General features: G+C 41.3%; 1 protein-coding gene and 2 long non-coding RNA genes across 3 annotated transcripts; 1 reads left to right on the forward strand and 2 right to left on the reverse strand.

Moving 5' to 3' along the window:
* Window positions 1-221: 221 nt before the first annotated feature.
* Window positions 222-18,883, forward strand: LOC138956104 (uncharacterized). Its single transcript, XR_011452499.1, has 4 exons — window positions 222-755; window positions 1,483-1,537; window positions 3,731-3,842; window positions 18,770-18,883. It is a non-coding gene; the product is annotated as an uncharacterized lncRNA (long non-coding RNA).
* On the reverse strand, window positions 1,949-18,966 carry LOC138956105 (uncharacterized). Its single transcript, XR_011452500.1, has 2 exons — window positions 18,830-18,966; window positions 1,949-3,467 (listed from the first exon to the last, which is right to left on the reverse strand). It is a non-coding gene; the product is annotated as an uncharacterized lncRNA (long non-coding RNA).
* Window positions 8,670-12,861, reverse strand: LOC138956099 (uncharacterized). Its single transcript, XM_070327561.1, has 2 exons — window positions 12,602-12,861; window positions 8,670-12,326 (listed from the first exon to the last, which is right to left on the reverse strand). The coding sequence occupies exon 2, from the start codon at window positions 10,911-10,913 to the stop codon at window positions 8,670-8,672; it is 2,244 nt and encodes a 747-aa protein (XP_070183662.1). The 5' UTR covers window positions 10,914-12,326; window positions 12,602-12,861.
* Window positions 18,967-24,655: the final 5,689 nt, after the last annotated feature.

Raw genomic sequence — 24,655 nt, forward strand, 5'->3', positions numbered from 1 at the left:
TCGGCATCCAAATGCGTGATCTTGTTCAAGGCGCGGAAATCAATGCAAAAACGAACTGATCCGTCTCTTTTCGCCACCAAGACAATAGGCGAAGAGTACGCAGATTTCGAAGGTTCTATGACGCCTAAATCCAGCATGGATTTGATCTCCTTCTCAACTGTCTGTCTAGACGCAAACGGCAACGGGTATGGTTTCCTATATACAGGAAAATCGCTTGTTAAAGGTGGTCGTCTACATTTTGACTTTTTTCCAATAATCTTATGGTTAGATTTCGCTAAAAAGTTATTTCAGATGATGAATGAACCATGGGGCAAAAAGTTACAGAATTTTTTTTATATGTGAACAAAGTTTTTATTTTTTGGGAGCGTGACTCACGCTTCCAATGTTTACTTTTCTGTTTTCTGAGACCATGTGCTTTACCTAAAAATATCGACCAATCAAATTATTAGCGGCGCATGCGCAAAGAGTAATTTACGGTCCAAAGATGTCTGCCATCTTGCGCCAGTTACGTAAAAAGCAAAATTGTGATCGATCAGGGCGGCATAGGTCTGAATGTGTACATTTGGGGGACCAGAAACAACCCTGAGATGCAGCGAAGTTGGAAGTAGGCGCCAAAATCAACCGGCAAGTGGCAAAAACACTATGATGCTCATTGAAAGTTACGTCGGGGGTGTGTTCAAAGTACTTTTGGCAAAATCGCAAGCAGGACAAAGCCCTGGGAGTTTTTCCTGTGGAAGAGCATGCTGAAACGGAATGTAAGTATACTTTTTGACATTACAGTTTACACCCAACCTTTACTTTGATCTTCCAATAACTTTACTTGTATATTTGAATTCAATTTTCAAACCTAGTTATTACGTTTCACAGTTCTGAAACAAAGCTTGTACGTGTACATTACCATTTCACTGTAGGCTGAAAGGGCGCGTCCGAACATTTCATACTCAAAGGAGGTTTGAAATCGTAAACCGGGCTTACTTTTAGATCTGGTTTTTACATTATGTATTCCTCCACACGTTTTCCTTTTCTCAGCTAGTGTCGTGTCGTGGTGTGTGTCGTGGGAAAGGGAGGGGTGGGGGGGGGGGGGGGGGAGGGGAGTTGCATTTTCAGTGGCCGATTCTACTTCGGACAGATCAAGCTCAACCAGATGAATAGAACTAAAATGTCACATTTGTTTTAGAATCTATAGATCTGTTCTTAGTTTTTACGGTATGGCTTCAGCTACATTCCGTCTGCGTGTGCCTTACACGAACGACTGTTGGAAAAAAAAATTCTCTTCAGAGATTCATGATACTATTCAGTTTTAACCACCACGTTTTTAGTATTTTACATTGTGTGATTAAATGATAAGGTGACGTGCATCTTCACGCAGTCGCGCGCGCGTGTGTGTGTAAGGGGGGGGGGGGGGGGGGAGGATATGTCTGTCTGTGCCCTGTGACTTCAACATAAATTGTGTGTATTCAACAGTAACGTTGCACATTGCAGATCTGTGCGCCAGGAATGTGGACAAGAAAGCCGCAGTTTGAGCAAAGATCCAACGGTAAGCTATTTTATTCGAAAGCTGTTTTATTCGAAGACAGCGAGTCCGTTTGTAAGCAAGCTTTTATGATGTTCCTGCATACAACCTTCATCGATGCTACAGGGATACGTGTTTCAAGTTTTTAACATTGAAACTGTGTGTGTGTATACGTGTACGTGTGTGTGTGTGGGTGGGAGAGAGAGAGAGAGAGAGAGAGAGAGAGAGAGAGAGAGAGAGAGAGAGAGAGAGAGAGAGAGAGAGACTGTGTGTGTGTGTGTGTGTGTGTGTGTGTGTGTGTGTGTGTGTGTGTGTGTGTGTGTTCGCTCTGAAAAAACGAGAACACGCAAAAATAAACATCGTATTTGGTCAAGGTATCAGAAATATTTAGTATATGCAGCTAGCTGCATATTTTGCTGATGGTGAAGGGTAACATTTTTTTTTTCTCATAGCCTTTATTCATCAAGCTGACAGTGACAACATAATTAGGCAACACAGACAAATTAAATAGCATATCCACAATTACTATAACAACAAATGCAAGCGGACCAATAGTTGCAACAAACTTCAGGCTAAATAACATCAAAAAGAAAGGACCAGGGGAAAAAGAGAGATCACACGTATCTAAGAAAACAACGGTAACCATTTGTATGTCCGAATGTATCATTAAAACCACGATATCCACATCTTGCCTGTTCTTAGTGTCATGCAATCATGAGTAGCAAGTGGTGTAAAAATTGAGAGACACAGAAAGGCACAGTCGTTCCCATGAAAACTTTTGGCTCACCATCTCAGATTTAGACAAGATTGTACATGAACAAAGACTTAGATTCGACAACCTGGCTGCTTCATGCGCAAAGTGATAATTTATTTTGATGTGTTATCATCACAGATTCCTGCTTGTGTTCGTTCACAAATCGGTCAATAAAAAAAAATCACAAACTGCACCCAGGCTGATTAGTTGATGTGTTTAGCGATGGTCTTTTCAGGCCTGGTCTGTTCTGAGACTGTAAATCAAATAGTTTACTCGGGAAGGACTGAATCTTTCACAACAATATTCAACAAAAACCATCAAAACGTTTGAATAACACATACGAGAAGGAGGGAAAAATTAATTTGTGTGCTTTTGTTATCAGGGGAGGGAACCATCTAATCCGAGCAAAATTACCTCCCTTGATTTTTCTTACGTGATACATACATGTGCAAAGTGAATAAAAAGTGCATCAGTCACAAACAAATACAACTATTTAGCAGGATCAATTAGTACACTTGATGCATATATGAATGTTGATCTATTCAGAATAATAAATAATGTCCCGGCTGATACTCCCTGCTAAATTATCATTGATATCCCGTCGCGATATAACCTTCGTGGTTGAAAACGATGTTAAACACCAAATAAAGAAAGATCATTGATATTTGTGTTCCCTATGCACAGCGTTTGTTTTTCGATTCAATACATTTAGAGAACTGTTATGGAAGCCTGAAGATCAAAGACAAAAATGTAATTACCGTAAAATGTAAAAAAGAAAACGTTTTTTCCAATAGCTCCTGCCATTCTGATTGTGGACTTTAGAAGACAAATATACCTGCAGCCCGATTACTTGAAATGTGGCATCGGTATTAAGTGTGTGTGTGTGTGTGTGTGTGTGTGTGTGTGTGTGTGTGTGTGTGTGTGTGTGTGTGTGTGTGTGTGTGTGTGTGTGTTGATGCAGCTGCAGAAGTAAAGAAGCTAATGTCTTGCAATATTTTCAGAAATGATCGCTTTATGTTATGTTTTACTACAGAACTGAAGGAGCAATGGTTAAGAGTGAGGGGGTAGGTATGCAATATACAAGTGGGTAGATTTGTGAACCATCTGTGTGCCCGCTAGGTGGAAGACGTCCATGGCATCCATATAAGAATACATCGCTGCTCTGCCGATTCAGGATGAAGTCATGTCCAAGCCATTGTCCTGCAAGAAAAAAACACGTCATTTTTAGTCCATATATGCATTTCCGTGACTAAGCTTTGGTTTAATCATCGGCCTGATAATGATGACCTAGAAGCAATAGATTTGTTATAAAAAAACAATTGAAAAAAAAGTAAATTAATTCTTTCATTCTTGTATTTATCAATGTATTTATTCTTTTCTTCTTTTTTTTTTCTTGGGTGGTGGTGGAGGTTGGGAGGGGTGTGTGTGTGTTGTAATTATTTGTTTTTAAACCCTTCGGACAGATACTGATGCGCCGGAGACATAGCAGAATTTTTCGGGAATGCATAATCTTGCGATCAGATGTGTAAGATGGTGATTGTTCTACACTACTCGTCATAAAAAAAACCTTTACAGGTGCGTTTGAGGGCAGATCTTTATGATGAGGCCGTTTATCGTAAAACCACTTATATGACTGGAAAGGCCTTTTATGCCCCTAACTTATTCAGAAAACAGATTGAGTTTACATGACGTATTGTCGATACAGTGGAACCTACAACACACACACACCCCCAAATCAAATTCGCAAAATGAAGGTTCCCGCGTTAAAATTGACAACAAATCAGAACTGCTAAAACAAAACATGTTTAGCATGTTCTTAGACAAAACAATCAAATTTGCATTCAAATCAGTAAGTTTTGTTCACATATCTTGTCTAACATGGACGCTATGGCATGCTGAGCGGTGTAGGTGTCAATCCTCTCAGCAGGCATAAAAGGCAGTTTTTGAAGACGTTTTAGCGGGTAATGAGACAAAAAATGGTACATTTGAGTAACTCGCTAACGCATTGCCTTCAAACTTTCGGAAAGTTGTCCTAACACATGTTGTAAAGTACTTTCGGAATTTCAAGTAATTTGAGACATTAGGTCTGCTGTTATTTGTCATGTCAGAAACAGTTCTTAAATTGACGATAGGTTTTTGCTGAATCATTGAACAAATTTTATTTGTTGAAATCTTCAAGAACAATGACAGATGCGCCACATACTCAAATTCCATGTACATATTTTATCAGACATGGGTGGTATGAGGATTTCAACGCGAAAGTAGTTTTTTAAAGTTGACTCATTCAGAGCGCTGAGCGCAAATGTCGGCCTACGCATAGCAAAGCTTACTGCCGACACGCTTAACTGATCAATGGCTCTTGAAAAAGCATTTTCCAAAAATGTGTGTGTGCGTTTAAACAAGTGCACTTTGAACAGCCATTGGTGAAACTGTATTAAATTTAAGGGTAAATTGAAGCTTTCATTTTTCTAAATGCATGCTAATTCTAAATTTTTTTCTGTTCAATCGGACAGGGTAGATCCTTATTTTTAAAACTCTTTCTGGGATGTCGCATAACAGCAGAACTAATACCTCACATGACTTGAGATTTCGTGTGTACTTTACGACATGTGTTAACACAAATCTCCGAAAGTTTGAAGGCAATGCGTTTGCGAGTTACTCAAATGTACCATTCTTTGTCTTATTACCCGCTAAAATGGCTTCAAAAACTGCCTTTTATGCCTGCTGAGAGTATTGACACCTACACCGCTCAGCCTGCCATAGCGTCTGTTGCAGTTCCACTTTTTACCTCGTGTTTTAGATACAATATCTAAGAACACACCAAAGTTATATTCAATACTTTACAACAGTCATGCTTCAAATCAATCTCGTAAAACACTGATGATTTAGATTAATGAATAAATTTATTGGTTGGTAATATTTCCGGATTCTTTAACAAACTATTTCTATTTTAGATCTAACGAATTTGCGTTCATAGTTAATTGTTCTTGCATTGACAGCTAGTTTAATGTCGAACTGGACTTATCTTAAATGGGCTGGTTAGTTACAAAGTCCGAATGTCCTGATGGAAGCCTGGATTCACATGATGACCGTAGCAGTGACGAACTTGATGAAGATCACTGGATGATGATGATAATTAGTAGACAAACTCCTTTTGCTCCTCGCTGGTGGATCACACTGGTGGCGTAGCTTGATTAGTTCACCCTTATCCCAGCGGATCCTAGACGCTCGAACCCCTGGATCAAAGGTAATACTTGTTATTAACAACGGTATCCTAGGATCAAGGTTAATTTTGATTTCTTGCCCTATCTTCATGTCGGGCGGTTCGCAGACAAACCAAGCATGGTTACTGAATAAAATACTAGATCTATATGCCGAACTAACTTGCAGCATGTACGTTTATGATTAACTTCATTAAACATTCTAAAACAAATATCATATGCGAATAGATGTGAGTGTATAATAGCTGTTCCTTCATTGATGGACGCTCGATATTACAACGACACTTTACCTCTTGATGCTCCTTTCCGGACACTACTCTACGAGTCTGTGCGGCTGCGGGTTACATCTCAGGCCTTGGGATGGTAGGTTACGTGCCGGCGGCTTTTCATCGGTGGTTACACAGGATTCTTGTTCCCCACTTGTAGCCTCTCAGTACCCGGCAAATAGAGTGACCGTAATGGTTAGCGGTTCACGTTTCCTTCCTCCAAATAACTGTTTTCATCCCACGATGCAACTCCATGAGTTACGTAAATTCGCATATTAATGACGCAGTAATGACGTTGATCCAACATGTAGATTCTCATACTAGTGACGTCATTACTTCGTCTCCAAGGTCTCGTAGACTCTTACCCTAATGGTGCAACAAAATATTTCAGTCTCGGCTAAACAAGAGTTGTTTGGAGTTGAGTCGTAACATAACCCCGGGGGGTGGACAAGCGAAATCTTATTTCGTTTCCGTTTATACGACTCAATATACAATACAATACAATACAATATACAATATGCATATACAATTGTTTCCACATTTTGGAGTAGATCCGCATGAGCCTGTCGCGGCCAGTTTGGCCTCACTACTCCAACGGGGTGGACAAATTTTCCTTCTGGACTCTGAAACTCAGTTGATGCGACTCAAATAGTCGGCACCTAGGTTGTCCTTTCCTGGGATGTAGTTGATTGTGAAGGAGTATGGTTGCAATTGTAGCGACCATCGTAACAGACGAGGGTTTGTTGGATTCCTCTGTAGGCATTTCAAGGGTTGGTGGTCTGTCTCCAACACAAAGTGTCGTCCGTACAGGTATCTTTCAAACTTCTGTACTCCCCAGACTGTTGCTAGACATTCCTTTTCCACAGTCGCGTATCGGGACTCAGCCCCGAGTAGCTTCTTCGACTGGTACGCTACGGGGTGTAGCTTCTCTCCATGTAGTTGCATCAGTACCGCACCGATTCCTCGGTCTGATGCGTCAGTGCGGAGAACGAAGTCCTTGCCGAAATCAGGCATTTTCAGGACTGGTTTCTCACTGACCATTCGTTTGAGTCTTGCGAAGCTCTTCTTTGCCTCGTCACTCCATTTGAGTTTGTCTGGCAAGCTCTTCTTTGTCATGTCGGTGAGCGGCACGACCACAGTCGAGTAGTTTTCCAGGTATTCTCGGTAAAACCCCGTGAGACCCAAAAATGCGCGTAGCTGTTTCTTTGTAGCTGGCTCTTTGGCGTTCACGATCTTCACGATTTTATCGTCTTCTGGCCACCTCTCTCCATGCCCGATTTCATGGCCAAGATACGGCAATTGGTCGAATCCGATGTAGCATTTCGACGGTTTTGCTGCAAGGTTGGCTTCTTTGAGCCGCTGAAGGACTGCCTTCAGGGCTTCCATGTGTTGCTCCCACGTCTCAGTGGCTATCAAGATGTCATCCATAAAATGGTACACATCGTCTCGGTTGAGGGGACCTAGCAACTTCCTCATCATCCTGTTGAAGATGCCAGTGGCGGTCTTCAACCCGAAGGGCATGTTCACCCATCGGAACTGGCCTCGTGACGTCACAAACGCGGTTTTGTCTCTGTCTTCCTCGACAATGGGTATTCCCCAGTAGCCACGCGTGAGATCTAGCTTGGAGAAGTACTTGGCTTTTCCTAAGCTTTGGAATAAATGTTGAACGTCGGTGATGGGTTCCCCATCGAACACCGTGACATCATTCAACCCACGGAGGTCCGCGCAAAAGCGGTACTTCCCTTCTTCTTTCTTTTTGACGAGAACAATGGGTGAATTGTAAGCTGAGTTGGCGGGTTCGATGACTCCTAGCTTCAACATCTCTTCGACTTCATTCTCCACCATCTTCACATACGCATGTGGAATGGGGCGTGGTCTTATATAGACCGGTTTCTTGTCTGTGACCTCGATTCGACACGTAGTCAGATTCGTGGTGAGTGGTACGTCGGTCAGATTATCTAGTCTGTCCGCGCAGATCTGTCTCGCTTCAGTTCGCTGTGACTGAGTGAGTTTCTCTGAAAAGTGCACGTGGTCTAAACCTTCTGTGCGCTTTGTCTCAAATGTTGGGATAGTCCTCTGACTGTCCAACCTGAAGATGTCGTCGTTAGTGGTTTCGTCCTCCTCTACCACTACTGAGACGATCACTTCTTCATCTTCTTCTGCAACTGGAATTGTTCCATCGGTGACAGGTTGTTCGCGTTCGACGTAAGACTTGAGGAGGTTGACATGGAATACTTTTTCCTTCCTCCTTACTTGGACTTTGTAGTCGAAATCATTCAACTTCTCTAACACTTCAAATGGACCTTGCCAAGTGAGTTCCAGTTTGTTTGTTTTCAATGGCTTGAGAATCAGGACTTTCTCTCCTGGTTTTAGCGACCTTGGTTTGGCTTTACGATCGTAATATTGAGCAGATCGCACTGAGGCTTTTTTCAGGTTCTCTCGAGCAAGCAAACAGGTCTCTTCGATCCTCTCACGAAGGTTCACTACATATTCCGTAGTGGTTTTGACCTCATCTGAGACGCTCTCATCTGTCCAAATCTGTCTCAAGAGTTGCATTGGTCCTCTGACAGTACGCCCGAACAACAGTTCGAATGGCGAGAAACCTAAACTCTCTTGAGGAGTCTCGCGGTATGCGAACAGTAATGCAGAGATGAACGTGTCCCATGCTTTGGGCTGTTCTATGCACATCTTTTTGAGCATGTTCTTTAACGTGCCATTCATTCTCTCGCACAAACCATTCCCAGCTGGATGAAATACCGCAGAGGTTTTCCTTTTGATGCGGAGGAGTTCAGTGACTTCATGCATCAGAGTGCCTGTGAACTGGCTCCCGTTATCAGTCAATATTTCACTTGGGATACCGAGTCTAGTCCAAAAATCCCACAAAGCATCGGCTACTGTCTCGGCGTGGATGTCCTTCAACGCGACAGCTTCAGGGTAGCGGGTGGCAAAGTCAACCATGACGAGGATGTACCGTTTTTTGTTCTCGGACATAGGAAGAATAGGCCCGATGATATCGACTGCTTTCTGAAAGCAGTCTCAAACACTGGCATCTTGCCCAATGGGACCTTCTTCGTAAGGTGTTTTGGCGCGGATCGCTGGCAAGCGTCACATGACAAGCAGTAGCGGCGGATCTCAACACCACAGCATGGCCACCAAAATTCGCGTCTAATCCTTTCGGCGGTACGACGCTGACCTTGGTGTCCTGCCATTGGATGATCATGGCCGAATGCGAGCACCTTACTACGGAACGATTTGGGAAGAATAACCTTCAAAGACTCCTCTCCTTTCCGATTGAACGTCGACTGGTACAAGATACCATTCTTTTCCACGACCCTCATGTGGCCTCTCTCTTCTCCGGTAGCAGCTTGTTTCCTGATGCTGTCTAACGAAGGATCTGTCTTCTGAGCCTCGCGTAAGTCCTTTGGAGTAAACATATCCGATGTTGGCTCCCGGCTACTTGGCTTACTCGCAGATTTGTCTCTATCATTGTCCAATTTGGACTGTGCTCTGGTATCTACGGCCCCAGCGACTGTCTCAGCGCTGTCGTGATACCAGGCAGGTTCTCTGACAGGGAAAATCGGTGTTTTCCTCCTGTCGTTCTGAGTTCCATGGAACTCCCCTATGAGCACCGGCATTATGGGATCCGCCATGACCACGACTTCTGTCTCTCCGCAGAAGAAGGGCGAATCCACATGAATGATCGCGGTCTCACAGTACCGGACTTTACTTTTGTCCGCTAACGTGGTCCTCTTTCTCTGACCAGTCATTTTGTCGGCCGGCACAAGATGTGCGGCCACCACAATCGAGCTACAGCCCGAGTCTCTCAGGGCGGTCACTCGTTTGCCGTTGACTTTGACGTCAACTAGATCCGAAAACTTTTTTGTGGTGCAGTCTCGACACAATTTATCTAACGGGGATTTTTTTCCCTGTGTTTCGCGTCGGACATCTTCAACCGTCACAGCTCCGGCGGTGTTGCCTTTTTTCCGTAAGGGACAATCGCTCGAACGGTGTAGACCTACGCGACAATAGAAGCATAGTCCTGCTTCTCGGAGTTTTTCGCGTTCCGCCGGTGTCAAAGAAGATCTTTTACCTTGTTGAGGTGATGGTTTATGATCCTTCTCAAAACGTTTCGTTCCGTCCTGAGGAGTTCGCGTTGGTGTCGGTCTCAATTTATTTTGGCTTCTGTTCAGCTCATAATCGGACGCGAGTTTTCCCATCTCCTTGGCATTGATCGGGTTCCGGTCTTTGACATGCACGGCGAGATCAGAAGGCATTGACTGCAAGGACTGCTCTCGCAGGATCAAATCGGTTAATCCTTTGACAGTTTTCTCGCACGGATCAAGCTCGATCCACTTGGTTAGGTACCGATCGAGTCTAGTGATGTGTTCTTTGTAAGTTTCCGCGGGATTACGTCTAGTATTGCGGAATTTCATGCGATATTGCTCAGCGGTGAGCTGGAATCCTTCAAATAACGCACTCTTCACCTTTTCATAGTCGTCAACATCCTCATCGTCCATTTTGGACACGATGGTACGGGCCTTACCTTTCAAGAAGTATATCAGCCGGGAGGCTTTCTTTGATTCGTCCAAATTCATATCTCTGGCATAGTGTTCAAACTGTTTGAGCCAGGATTCAACGTCATCCTTGTCATCAAGGTAAGGGATTTTGGGAATGAAACGGGGATCATGGTCATGTGAGGATTGGGAAGGATGAGCTGCATTTTCATTCGTTTTCATCTGAACCTCGCTCTGAATGCGCAGCTCTTCTATCCTAAAGAGTCTGTCTCTCTCATTCTCTTTGAATTGGCGCTCATCTTTACGCTCTTGAGCTGCTCGCTCATGTTCACGCTCTTGAGCTTCTCGCTCATGTTCACGCTCTTGAGCTGCTCGTTCTTTATCCCTCTCCCCTTGGACGAATGACTGTAGTTCCTTTCCCTCCAAACCCAACTCTTTCCCCATGGTGATCAATTCCTTGATCGAACTGACGCTGGGACTTGATGGAACGGTCTGCTCGACCTGTCCGTTCACAGGCTGAGCGGCGTGGCCGTCATCACCTAGATTGGTGATATCAATCAGATTTGCTCCTTCTGTATATTCTGGGTCTATGCCCACGGTTGACGAGAATCTGGTGTAGTGCTGATGATGTCTGGTATCAGCCATTTTAGGTAATCCCTCAAAATACAAAACTTTGGTACATCCACTCTTGGTGGTACTCTAATATGGAAGACTCTTACCCGCAGGTATTGTTCAACCTTTCAACACTGGTACAAACAATGTTACACGCGCACGTGATTTTTCCTACACCTGTCCTTCGTCTCTATCTTGAACCGAAACGACTAACTAGGACTTAGCGGTGTGTCGCTGAGTAAGTTGCCTTACAAAGCCTTATGTGATGACGACCTTCAGTCTGTCAAACACACCCACAGAAGTTTTCCCCACTATTAACTATCAACCCGCGGGTTATAGATAACTAATAATGTGAAGCACAACTTAAATAAGCAACACGTTTTAAATGTTACTCCGACTAGAGTTATAATTTAATCTGAACTTAAACTAAGGTCCTAGTACTATCGAGCGTCCATCCTGGTTGGAATTATAACACACTCACCGTTTTGATCAGAACTTGAGAGTATAATTCGAACCGACAGTTCGTTAGTAAACTGCCAATTTCCCGTGAAGTTGTCGAACATCAATTCTATGTCTTACCTTATGACTATGATACTGTTCGACGAACTAGATGGAAATCCTTCCACGAATTAATTTAGCAAAAACGCTGTTCGTGAACAACAGCGATCGCGAAGATTCTTTGGGCAGAATGTACCCAAATCAAACACGGAGTTATTTAAAATTTCTTCTTACAGAAATAATTTAAATATTCTACTTACCACCGTCTGGTCTGTATATGAGTGAATCCGACATGAAGCAGGAAACGATTTTGAATTTTGAAGAAAGAAATGAAGAAAGATTTTCCAGAAAATATTCTAAATTCCGTCGCTTCACGGATAAATTGACTAACTAATTTATGGGGTAAACCAGTTGTCAATGCAAGTTTTTCTTAGGTACGAACACGAGTTCAGTATAGATCTCCGGACAGAGCCCCCATTGTTGCAGTTCCACTTTTTACCTTGTGTTTTAGATACAATATCTAAGAACACACCAAAGTTATATTCAATACTTTACAACAGTCATGCTTCAAATCAATCTCGTAAAACACTGATGATTTAGATTAATGAATAAATTTATTGGTTGGTAATATTTCCGGATTCTTTAACAAACTATTTCTATTTTTAGATCTAACGAATTTGCGTTCATAGTTAATTGTTCTTGCATTGACAGCTAGTTTAATGTCGAACTGGACTTATCTTAAATGGGCTGGTTAGTTACAAAGTCCGAATGTCCTGATGGAAGCCTGGATTCACATGATGACCGTAGCAGTGACGAACTTGATGAAGATCACTGGATGATGATGATAATTAGTAGACAAACTCCTTTTGCTCCTCGCTGGTGGATCACACTGGTGGCGTAGCTTGATTAGTTCACCCTTATCCCAGCGGATCCTAGACGCTCGAACCCCTGGATCAAAGGTAATACTTGTTATTAACAACGGTATCCTAGGATCAAGGTTAATTTTGATTTCTTGCCCTATCTTCATGTCGGGCGGTTCGCAGACAAACCAAGCATGGTTACTGAATAAAATACTAGATCTATATGCCGAACTAACTTGCAGCATGTACGTTTATGATTAACTTCATTAAACATTCTAAAACAAATATCATATGCGAATAGATGTGAGTGTATAATAGCTGTTCCTTCATTGATGGACGCTCGATATTACAACGACACCTTACCTCTTGATGCTCCTTTCCGGACACTACTCTACGAGTCTGTGCGGCTGCGGGTTACATCTCAGGCCTTGGGATGGTAGGTTACGTGCCGGCGGCTTTTCATCGGTGGTTACACAGGATTCTTGTTCCCCACTTGTAGCCTCTCAGTACCCGGCAAATAGAGTGACCGTAATGGTTAGCGGTTCACGTTTCCTTCCTCCAAATAACTGTTTTCATCCCACGATGCAACTCCATGAGTTACGTAAATTCGCATATTAATGACGCAGTAATGTATGGCAATCCGAATGGTGCAAAAGTCCCTTTTAGCTCTTGATGTCTAAATAACACATTATTTAGCTAAATAACGCGTTATTTAGCTAAACAATGCTTTATTTAGCTATATCATGCATTATTTAGCTAAATAATGCATTGTTTAAATTAAACAATGCATTATTTACAGATACAGAAAAAAGAGAGCCCAGAGCACTAAATAATGCATTGTTTAGCATAAATAAGAGATTGTGTTTGTAAATAACTCATTATTTATAAATAATTACGCGTTTTCTCTAAACAATATATTATATGTAAATAAAGTGTTATTTAAATAAATAAAATATTATTTAGATAAATAAAATATTATTTATCTAAATAAAATATTATTTAGATAAATAAAATATTATATGTAAATAAAATATTATTTATCTAAATAAAATATTATTTATCTAAATAAAATATTATTTAGATAAATAATTTATTATTTAGATAAATAATTTATTATTTAGATAAATAATTTATTATTTAGATAAATAATTTATTATTTACTGTTTTTGCCTTGAAATAGTATTATTACACTAAATAATGCTTTATATAGCTATATAATAGGTTTCCGCTATATAATTCATGATTTGGTAAATAATACATTATATACCGTAAATAAAATATTATATACCGTAAACAATTCATTGTTTAGCGCATCGCGAAGCCGTTTTTTCTCTTGTTGTTTTTTTCCACGTGTTTCCGTGGATCCACGAGAGCTCTGTTGATTCTCAAACTGACCAATCAGACAACTAGCATCTGTACACTAATTAAAGTCCCATTGTTGAGTGTGACGAAAACTCGTGGTGACGATTTTAAAACATGTTGGGTCACGCATGGTCCAATCTTACATGGTCCAATCTTACATGGTCCAACCTTACATGGTCCAACCTTACATGGTCCAACCTTACATGGTCCAATCTTACATGGTCCAACCTTACATGGTCCAATCTTACATGGTCCAATCTTACATGGTCCAACCTTACATGGTTCAACCTTACATGGTCCAATCTTACATGGTCCAATCTTACATGGTCCAATCTTACATGGTCCAACCTTACATGGTCCAACCTTACATGGTCCAACCTTACATGGTCCAACCTTACATGGTCCAATCTTGCATGGTCCAATCTTGCATGGTCCAACCTTACATGGTCCAATCTTACATGGTCCAACCTTACATGGTCCAATCTTACATGGTCCAACCTTACATGGTTCAACCTTACATGGTCCAATCTTACATGGTCCAATCTTGCATGGTCCAATCTTACATGGTCCAACCTTGCATGGTCCAACCTTGCATGGTCCAATCTTACATGGTCCAACCTTACATGGCCCAACCTTACATGGTCCAATCTTACATGGTCCAACCTTACATGGTCCAACCTTACATGGTCCAATCTTACATGGTCCAATCTTGCATGGACCAATCTTGCATGGTCCAACCTTGCATGGTCCAATCTTACATGGTCCAACCTTACATGGTCCAACCTTACATGGTCCAACCTTACATGGTCCAATCTTGCATGGTCCAATCTTACATGGTCCAACCTTGCATGGTCCAACCTTGCATGGTCCAATCTTACATGGTCCAACCTTACATGGTCCAACCTTACATGGTCCAACCTTACATGGTCCAACCTTGCATGGTCCAATCTTACATGGTCCAACCTTACATGGTCCAACCTTACATGGTCCAACCTTACATGGTCCAATCTTACATGGTCCAACCTTACATGGTCCAACCTTACATGGTCCAACCTTACATGGTCCAACCTTGCATGGTCCAATCTTACATGGTCCAACCTTGCATGGTCCAACCTTGCATGGTCCAATCTTACATGGTCCAATCTTACATGGTCCAACCTTACATGGTCCAACCTTACATGGTCCAACCTTACATGGTCCAATCTTACATGGTCCAACCTTACATGGTCCAACCTTGCATGGTCCAATCTTACATGGTCCAACCTTACATGGTCCAACCTTACATGGTCCAACCTTACATGGTCCAACCTTACATGGTCCAACCTTACATGGTCCAACCTTACATGGTCCAACCTTACATGGTCCAATCTTACATGGTCCAATCTTGCATGGTCCAATCTTGCATGGTCCAACCTTACATGGTCCAACCTTGCATGGTCCAACCTTGCATGGTCCAACCTTACATGGTCCAACCTTACATGGTCCAACCTTACATGGTCCAACCTTACATGGTCCAATCTTACATGGTCCAACCTTACATGGTCCAACCTTACATGGTCCAACCTTACATGGTCCAATCTTACATGGTCCAATCTTGCATGGTCCAAATTTGCATGGTCCAACCTTGCATGGTCCAATCTTACATGGTCCAACCTTACATGGTCCAACCTTACATGGTCCAATCTTACATGGTCCAACCTTACATGGTCCAACCTTGCATGGTCCAATCTTACATGGTCCAATAATATATATGGACCATGTAAGATTGGACCATGTAAGGTTGGACCATGTAAGATTGGACCATGTAAGGTTTTACCATGCACGATTGGACCATGTAAGGTTGGATCATGTAAGATTGGACCATGCAAGGTTGGACCATGTAAGGTTGGACCATGTAAGATTGGACCATGCAGGGTTGGACCATGCAAGGTTGGACCATGTAAGATTGGACCATGCAAGATTGGACCATGTAAGATTGGACCATGTAAGGTTGAACCATGTAAGGTTGGACCATGTAAGATTGGACCATGTAAGATTGGACCATGTAAGGTTGGACCATGTAAGGTTGGACCATGTAAGATTGGACCATGTAAGGTTGGACCATGTAAGGTTGGACCATGTAAGGTTGGACCATGCAAGGTTGGACCATGTAAGATTGGACCATGTAAGGTTGGACCATGTAAGGTTGGACCATGCAAGGTTGGACCATGTAAGATTGGACCATGCAAGATTGGACCATGCAAGATTGGACCATGTAAGATTGGACCATGTAAGGTTGGACCATGTAAGGTTGGACCATGTAAGATTGGACCATGTAAGGTTGGACCATGTAAGGTTGGACCATGTAAGGTTGGACCATGTAAGATTGGACCATGTAAGATTGGACCATGCAAGGTTGGACCATGTAAGGTTAGACCATGTAAGGTTGGACCATGTAAGGTTGGACCATGTAAGGTTGGACCATGTAAGATTGGACCATGTAAGATTGGACCATGCAAGGTTGGACCATGCAAGGTTGGACCATGTAAGATTGGACCATGCAAGATTGGACCATGTAAGATTGGACCATGTAAGGTTGGACCATGTAAGGTTGGACCATGTAAGATTGGACCATGCAAGGTTGGACCATGCAAGATTGGACCATGCAAGATTGGACCATGTAAGATTGGACCATGTAAGGTTGGACCATGTAAGGTTGGACCATGTAAGATTGGACCATGCAAGGTTGGACCATGTAAGGTTGGACCATGCAAGATTGGACCATGTAAGATTGGACCATGTAAGGTTGAACCATGTAAGGTTGGACCATGTAAGATTGGACCATGTAAGATTGGACCATGTAAGGTTGGACCATGTAAGGTTGGACCATGTAAGATTGGACCATGTAAAGTTGGACCATGCAAGATTGGACCATGCAAGATTGGACCATGTAAGGTTGGACCATGTAAGATTGGACCATGTAAGGTTGGACCATGTAAGGTTGGACCATGTAAGGTTGGACCATGTAAGATTGGACCATGTAAGGTTGGACCATGTAAGATTGGACCATGTAAGGTTGGACCATGTAAGGTTGGACCATGTAAGATTGGACCATGTAAGATTGGACCATGCAAGATTGGACCATGTAAGGTTGGACCATGTAAGGTTGGACCATGTAAGGTTGGACCATGTAAGATTGGACCATGTAAGATTGGACCATGCAAGGTTGGACCATGCAAGGTTGGACCATGCAAGATTGGACCATGCAAGATTGGACCATGTAAGATTGGACCATGTAAGGTTGAACCATGTAAGGTTGGACCATGTAAGATGGGACCATGTAAGATTGGACCATGTAAGGTTGGACCATGTAAGGTTGGACCATGTAAGATTGGACCATGTAAGATTGGACCATGCTTGACCCAACATGTTTTAAAATCGTCACCACGAGTTTTCGTCACACTCAACAATGGGACTTTAATTAGTGTACAGATGCTAGTTGTCTGATTGGTCAGTTTGAGAATCAACAGAGCTCTCGTGGATCCACGGAAACACGTGGAAAAAAACAACAAGAGAAAAAACGGCTTCGCGATGCGCTAAACAATGAATTGTTTACGGTATATAATATTTTATTTACGGTATATAATGTATTATTTACCAAATCATGAATTATATAGCGGAAACCTATTATATAGCTATATAAAGCATTATTTAGTGTAATAATACTATTTCAAGGCAAAAACAGTAAATAATAAATTATTTATCTAAATAATAAATTATTTATCTAAATAATAAATTATTTATCTAAATAATAAATTATTTATCTAAATAATATTTTATTTAGATAAATAATATTTTATTTAGATAAATAATATTTTATTTACATATAATATTTTATTTATCTAAATAATATTTTATTTATCTAAATAATATTTTATTTATCTAAATAATATTTTATTTATTTAAATAACACTTTATTTACATATAATATATTGTTTAGAGAAAACGCGTAATTATTTATAAATAATGAGTTATTTACAAACACAATCTCTTATTTATGCTAAACAATGCATTATTTAGTGCTCTGGGCTCTCTTTTTTCTGTATCTGTAAATAATGCATTGTTTAATTTAAACAATGCATTATTTAGCTAAATAATGCATGATATAGCTAAATAAAGCATTGTTTAGCTAAATAACGCGTTATTTAGCTAAATAATGTGTTATTTAGACATCAAGAGCTAAAAGGGACTTTTGCACCATTCGGATTGCCATAGTAATGACGTTGATCCAACATGTAGATTCTCATACTAGTGACGTCATTACTTCGTCTCCAAGGTCTCGTAGACTCTTACCCTAATGGTGCAACAAAATATTTCAGTCTCGGCTAAACAAGAGTTGTTTGGAGTTGAGTCGTAACAGCGTCCATGTGAACAACACATACTGATTTGGATGCAGATTTGATTGTGTGAGCAAGAGTGACCCTGTTTGTTGTTTTATTATCTCAAATTGAAGAACAACTCATTTTTTGCCCACACAAATTGATTTGGTTCAGCTGTTGTGCCTAGCAGTGTTGTTTTTCCATTTTGAAGAAGACTGGGTGACAGGGTGACCCCCCAAAAATGCAACCCTCAAAAATGCTAATAACTTCTACATCTGTTGACCGAATCACATTATATTTGGGGGACATAAACTTCAGCTACCGTGACACTTTCACAAAGGGGCAATTTTGTAGATCAAATGGTCAGACTTTTGTGCTATTTCAAAAAAAGTTGCCAAGATGTGGAAGGGTCATGGATAGGCTGAAGTTTATGTCCCCCAAATATAAAGTGATTCGGTCAACAGATGTAGAAGTTATTAGCATTTTTGAGGGTTGCATTTTTTTAGGTCACCCTGTAGTTGCCAAAAAATCAGCCTGACTGGGCCATTTCTACTGAATTTCCAGGATGTTGTTATAACATTTAAAGATTAATAACTGAAACAGGACACATTTCTAAAGATTTCATATAACGATTATCCGCCCTATCCGGACACGCCCATCACTTTTCAGGTTGTTGTTTTTTCATCATAATTTAAATGCATAATTACGGCACATCATAGTCGAGTCATGTATAACGTATGGCGATTAACAGCAGTGTGCTAACATTTTTGAAACTGTTTCAGATTTTTAAGTACTATTTTTGTAATTACAGGTCTTTGACGGGTGGTTATCAACCTCCCTTCCCCTATCTTGGTAGTGGTGACAAACACACCTGGAAGGACATGTGGCTGCACTTGAAGTAGGCTCCTCTGGGAAGGATCCTCTGTTAAGGTTGCAGGCCATGCCCAAAACCGGGGATGGGAGCCGCTCAGCAATGGACAGGACCAGCTCCCCCGCGGTCATCTCGTTAATCATGTTCTGACCAACACAGTTAAAAGTCCTATTGTCATGAAATAATGTAATGCATTCAAATTTGTATCCATTTTATCTGTTTTAATAGATGTAGTATTATGAAACAAGTGGCATGTAGATATAATTATAAGCCATGCGCACTTGAACGGCATTCATGAAACTTTGTGGAATTATCATCCCATATCTCAGGCCAATGTACACCAAATTTGAAGTAAGTTGTAGAAGTAATTCATGAGTTATCAGCATTTTTTTGGGGTTTTTCTGTTTTTTTTTGGGGGGGGGTTACTTTGTACATGTTTGTGTGTGTGCTTTATGCATTCAGATGTATACATATGTGCACATCCTAGATACTGGGTCACAACTATGGGACATGGACACCAGGAAAAAAAGTAGGACTGAATTGAGTGAAATACTCTTTTCTAAGTGCAAAAGACATGCCTGTATCTTTTTCTGTCAAAGAGAGGACCTTTCATATCGGGGTTTCTTTAGAAATGACAATTAGACACATGCAGTACGCTCTATGTCGTGGGTTACATGGTTTCCACTTTAGGCTTCAATATCCCACAGGAAAGAACTTTAGCTCAGTTATTGCATGTGGCATGTGGACAACATTGATAAATAAATATGCAAACATGAAAGTTTGAAATTACAAGTTTCCATAAGTTAACTAGATCGAAGTAGAAAGTGGAAACCGTAACCCACGCAATTTCCAGGTGCAAAAGTTTTTCTTGTAGGTCAAATGTAGCAACTAGCCTTTTGGGCACCCTTTTGGGTTTTAATACATGATAGAAAGATTTAAGTGAGCAAAAAGTTTTCGATCTGTGCTCACTGGGTTTATGTGTATAGAGATAATACTGTCGTGAGTTACATGGAAACCATAGTTTGTAATGTCTTTTATTTCCAAAGAAAAGAACTAAAACTTGATTATTGCAATTTGCATGTGGACAACATTGATAAATAAATATGCAAACATGAAAGTTTGAAATTACAAGTTTCCATAAGTTAACTAGATCGAAGTAGAAAGTGGAAACCGTAACCCACGCAATGTCCAGGCGCAAAAGTTTTTTTTGTAGGTCAAATGTAGCAACTAGCGTTTTGGGCACCCTTTTGGGTTTTAATACATGATAGAAAGATTTAAGTGAGCAAAAAGTTTTCGATCTGTGCTCACTGGGTTTATGTGTATAGAGATAATACTGTCGTGAGTTTCATGGAAACCATAGTTCGTAATGTCTTTTATTTCCAAAGAAAAGAACTAAAACTTGATTATTGCATGTGGACTACATAGATAAATAACTATGCATACATGAAAGTTTGAAATTTTCAAGTTTCCATAAGCGACAATCCTAAATGAGAGAATTAATCGATTGTCGATCGTGCGTTGCAGAAGAATCGAAAATTTCATAATGGCGCCGATCATGAGAACACATGTGCTGCTCAAACTTTGCACCAGATCAAGCTTTAATCAGCAAAATATCGCAAAATTCGTCGATGAATATATGCTACAATTGTCAAAAAAGATTTTACAGGTCTCAAACAGTGAAGATACAGCGTGGTCTGTCGTGAGTTACGTCTCAAAAACCGGAAACGAATACGATTGGGTGGATAAATTCTCATTGTCTATTCACATGACCGGGTCAAACGTCATGAATGGAACTTTCGACGGTGTTCCCGCGATCTCACAACGCGTGTGTGATAGGCAATGCGGGATTTGTCGTCTGCTGTGGCCATGCTTTCGTGGGTTACAGATGGAAACGAAACAAGGGTGGGGTACATTCAAGCGCGATTATAAGCTGAAATAAATTTGTTTCCTACCGTAGTGCTGTGTTTTGAAAACCTAAATGTTGTTGAAATAAATAAATAATGACTTTGAATAACTTTGAGGTTTCCTTTGTTCAGCAGATCGCATTTTTTGATGAAGTTGAAACCGGAAACGACGGTAACCCACGATTACGTGTTTTCTTTGCCGATCAAACTCCCAGAAGAAGAAAAATAGATGTAATTCTTGAGTGTGTATGTCGAGAATAATCCTTCAGCTGACCCATAAACATCACAATAAAATTCACAGAGCTTTATTCTCCATTATGTACAGCTGCAACACAGACTGGTGTATTTTTGTCCCAGTTTTAGGTGCTGTTTTGGGGGCATTTTGGCTAAAAATTAAATCGTTTAAAACCCACAGCAATGTTTGGAAACCCAAACTTGGTTGTTACAGTAAGTCAAATCCATCCCCTTTGACATCAAAGCATCCCCTTTGTCATCCATTGCTCAGAGATATTGTGACAGTCATTCAAAGTTGACAACCCATAGTATTTCCCAGTATCTAGGACGTGCACATATGTTCTGCGCGAAGTTAGAATCCGGTTCCATTCTAGAATGGACCGGGTCCAGGTTGGAATTCTAACCCTGCGCAAGTACAGGGGTGCCATTCTAGAATGAAACCCTTGAATAAAGGGGGCCGTAATGTTTGTAGGTAAGACAGAGTTGTCTTCCCTTGAATTATCTCCACCTGCACCTTCCCTTTGATAAAATGGGGCTGATTTGTCTACCCCTGAAAAAATCCTTTGGCGATCTTGCGATGTCATGTCATGTCAAGAAAGTTGACACTCCTGAGTGTAACATATAGGCCTATGTGTGTACATGTATGCATAATTACATGACGTCACAGTACCACGTGACACGTTGGCATTGTGTACTCCAACATGGCTGCAGGCTACAATAAACCTGGACGAACTCCCATCAAATCTATTTGTATCCTTGGATGCATGGACTGTGTGCGATCTATCTAACCAAGAGATATAACATGGTGTCAGAAGTGGGGTTTGGAGTCACTTTTGGATGCCTACGAGGTTCAGCTACGCTTCAGTTTGCCGTCAAAACGCAACTGTAGTGGGCGCGAAAAAGAACTTTCCCGAAAAAGTACCGGCAGCGGACTAAGGGAAATAACTCGTGGAACACGTGAAACAAAATGTCCGACCACGAAGGCGAAGCACAGCCGGCGGCGGAGCACAACCCTGCTGGGCCCGTATGCATGAACTAGAAGTAAGAAACACTGGAAGTAGAGGCCTCTTTTCGAAGTGGGAACTCCCGAAGTCAACTTTCTAACACTGTTCACAATGCATGAACTGACTTGAACGCCAAAGTAGTGACAGCGAGAGTATTAAGGTCAAGGTCGGGGAAATTGGGGGAATCCCTACTAATACGCATGCGCACGTTTCTATCAACATGGCAGTCAACGAAAATGGCAAGGCACGTGTGCCGCTCAAAAAGAAAGTAGACACGGAGGGGCGTTCTGCGCCTTTTTCAGATGGTGAAATTGCTGTACTCTTGACAGAAGTGTTTTACGAAAGAACGGTTATTCTGTCCAAATTTCAGAACAGTCTAACTGTTAAACATAAAGACGCTGTCTGGTCCAAAATTGCCAAAGAAGTGTCGGTCGCTCTCTCTCTCTCTCTCTCTCTCTCTTACGACACACGCACACACAGACAAACGTACACTCATGCACATACTGACACTATGACACAAGTGACACTGACGGCACACATAAACACACACACACCACACAATGCACACACACGCGCGCGCTCGCGCGCACACATATACACACACACACGCACCCATACACGCACGCACCCAGTCACAAACAAATAACCACACACTCACTCTCTCTCACTTTCTCTCATTCTCTCTCAATCTACACTGATATGCATACACACACTGAAACTATGATGACACAAGTGACACGTCACACACACACACACACACACACACACACACACACACACACACACACACACACACATACTCACCGTAGTGACACACATAATTATACACACGCGCGTACAGTTGAAAGTCAAGACATGATATGATTTTTTCAAATCATAGGAAGGTTTCTTTTGCAAATGAATAAAATTAACACAGAGGCAAAACCCGGTTTTTGCAGCCGGAATGCAATTGCGGAGGCTTAAAAAGGAAAAGATTAATAAAAAAAATATATAGCTCCTGGCGGAACTTGAACCCGGAGCGAATGAACGAGAGTCCGGAACCGTTACCACTGCACTATGTTACTCGTGTAGAATAGAGGCATGATGAAAAAAGGCATTCTGAGTTATTCAGTCGTGCTGGTTTGAAAGCTCGCCACCTTCGCCGAATGACTCGAGCACGTTTATTTCGGTCAGTAACTGATCGAACTGTCGCTTTTGAGTCACTCTGTTTTAAGCATTTCACCTAAATTAAACAAGAATGTGGTCCGTGTCTATGGTGCAAGGTAGGAGACCGTCTCATTGTAGCCAAGTTACGACAGTTGCTCGATTGACGCATTTCACGTCTTCGATATTGTGTCTGAGATCATTTCCCAATGAGCTGCCTTTAAAAACGGAATGTCCTGCAATTGTAGTATGCGCTGGAGGTTTCTTTTGGATGGGTAAGGACCCTTGAGATGCGATATCGTCGTATAATTATGTCAAGCGAGAGGCCCTTGACATTGGAAGTGGGAACTTCGAAAGCAAAGTTGCCAGCTACTCGGTATGCACGAGCTAAATTGAACGCCGAAGTAGTGGCTTCGAGAGTTCTGAGGTCAAGGTCGAGAAAATTGGGGGAATCCCAATTAGTGCGCATGCGTTTGTAAACGGTAGGCTTGGTGACCAGAAGAAACGAATCTCATCGCGAGTTCGTAAATGGGCGAACGTTGATCGCGCTGTAGCTTTTACTATAATTGTTGTTTTTAACTGGTTGAACGAAAGCTGTGATAATTGTCCTTAAATAGAATGACTGTCTATAATAATGATTTCGTTGACCAGAATGTTGGGGACAATAAAAAAAGGTTGTTTATGTGGTAGCAAAGTCGGTTAACTTAAAACTCTTTTTGTAGTGTTTTTTTAATGATTGTGTATCGGTAAAACTGCTGGACAAAAATAGTTTGGTCAGAGCGAATGTTTGTGTTACTGGTAAATTTAAAAAGGCAGAACTCCATTTTTTGGGAATCAAGATATAAGGTGTAGTGAAAAGAAGATAAGTTCAGCGAATTTCATATTATTTGAGAAAATGTGTGTCCGAATTTTTAAAACAGAAAAATTGTTGTACTTAGGTGTTTGTAAATTACGTTTGTCCTCGTTAATTGTGAAGAGGATGTATGTTTATATAAAGTTCAAAGTCAAGATTGGATTTTTGTAGCCTACGTGCGTGTGTGCATGTGTATTAGACATAATACATAGACATAGAACACTTTATTATCTCAATTACGATAAACTCGGGTGTGGTGAATCACAATAAACAGCATAAAACGTAAGAACATGAATAAAATATCAAGGCGCAAATATAGTCAGCTCATCATAGTGTGGGGAGTGGGTACACACACACACACACACACACACACACACACACACATACACACACACACACACACACACACACACACACCGTCGAACACACACATAACATCGAAAACACACACACACACACACACACACACACACACACACACCGTCGAACACACACACACCGTCGAACACACACATAACATCGAAAACAAACACACACACACACACACACACACACACACACACACACACACACACACACAAACACACACACAAACACACACACACAAACACACACACACACACACACAAACACACACACGGCACGCACGAACACGCAAACAAACGTATGAAGGAACAGACGCACAATT

The sequence above is a fragment of the Littorina saxatilis genome, unplaced genomic scaffold (genome assembly GCF_037325665.1).
Source record: "Littorina saxatilis isolate snail1 unplaced genomic scaffold, US_GU_Lsax_2.0 scaffold_330, whole genome shotgun sequence".
Taxonomy (NCBI): Eukaryota; Metazoa; Mollusca; class Gastropoda; order Littorinimorpha; family Littorinidae; genus Littorina; species Littorina saxatilis.

Bases quoted from the DNA above. Each gene is read 5' to 3' on its own strand.
- LOC138956099 (XM_070327561.1), bottom strand. From the start codon at position 10,913: ATGGCTGATACCAGACATCATCAGCACTACACCAGATTCTCGTCAACC.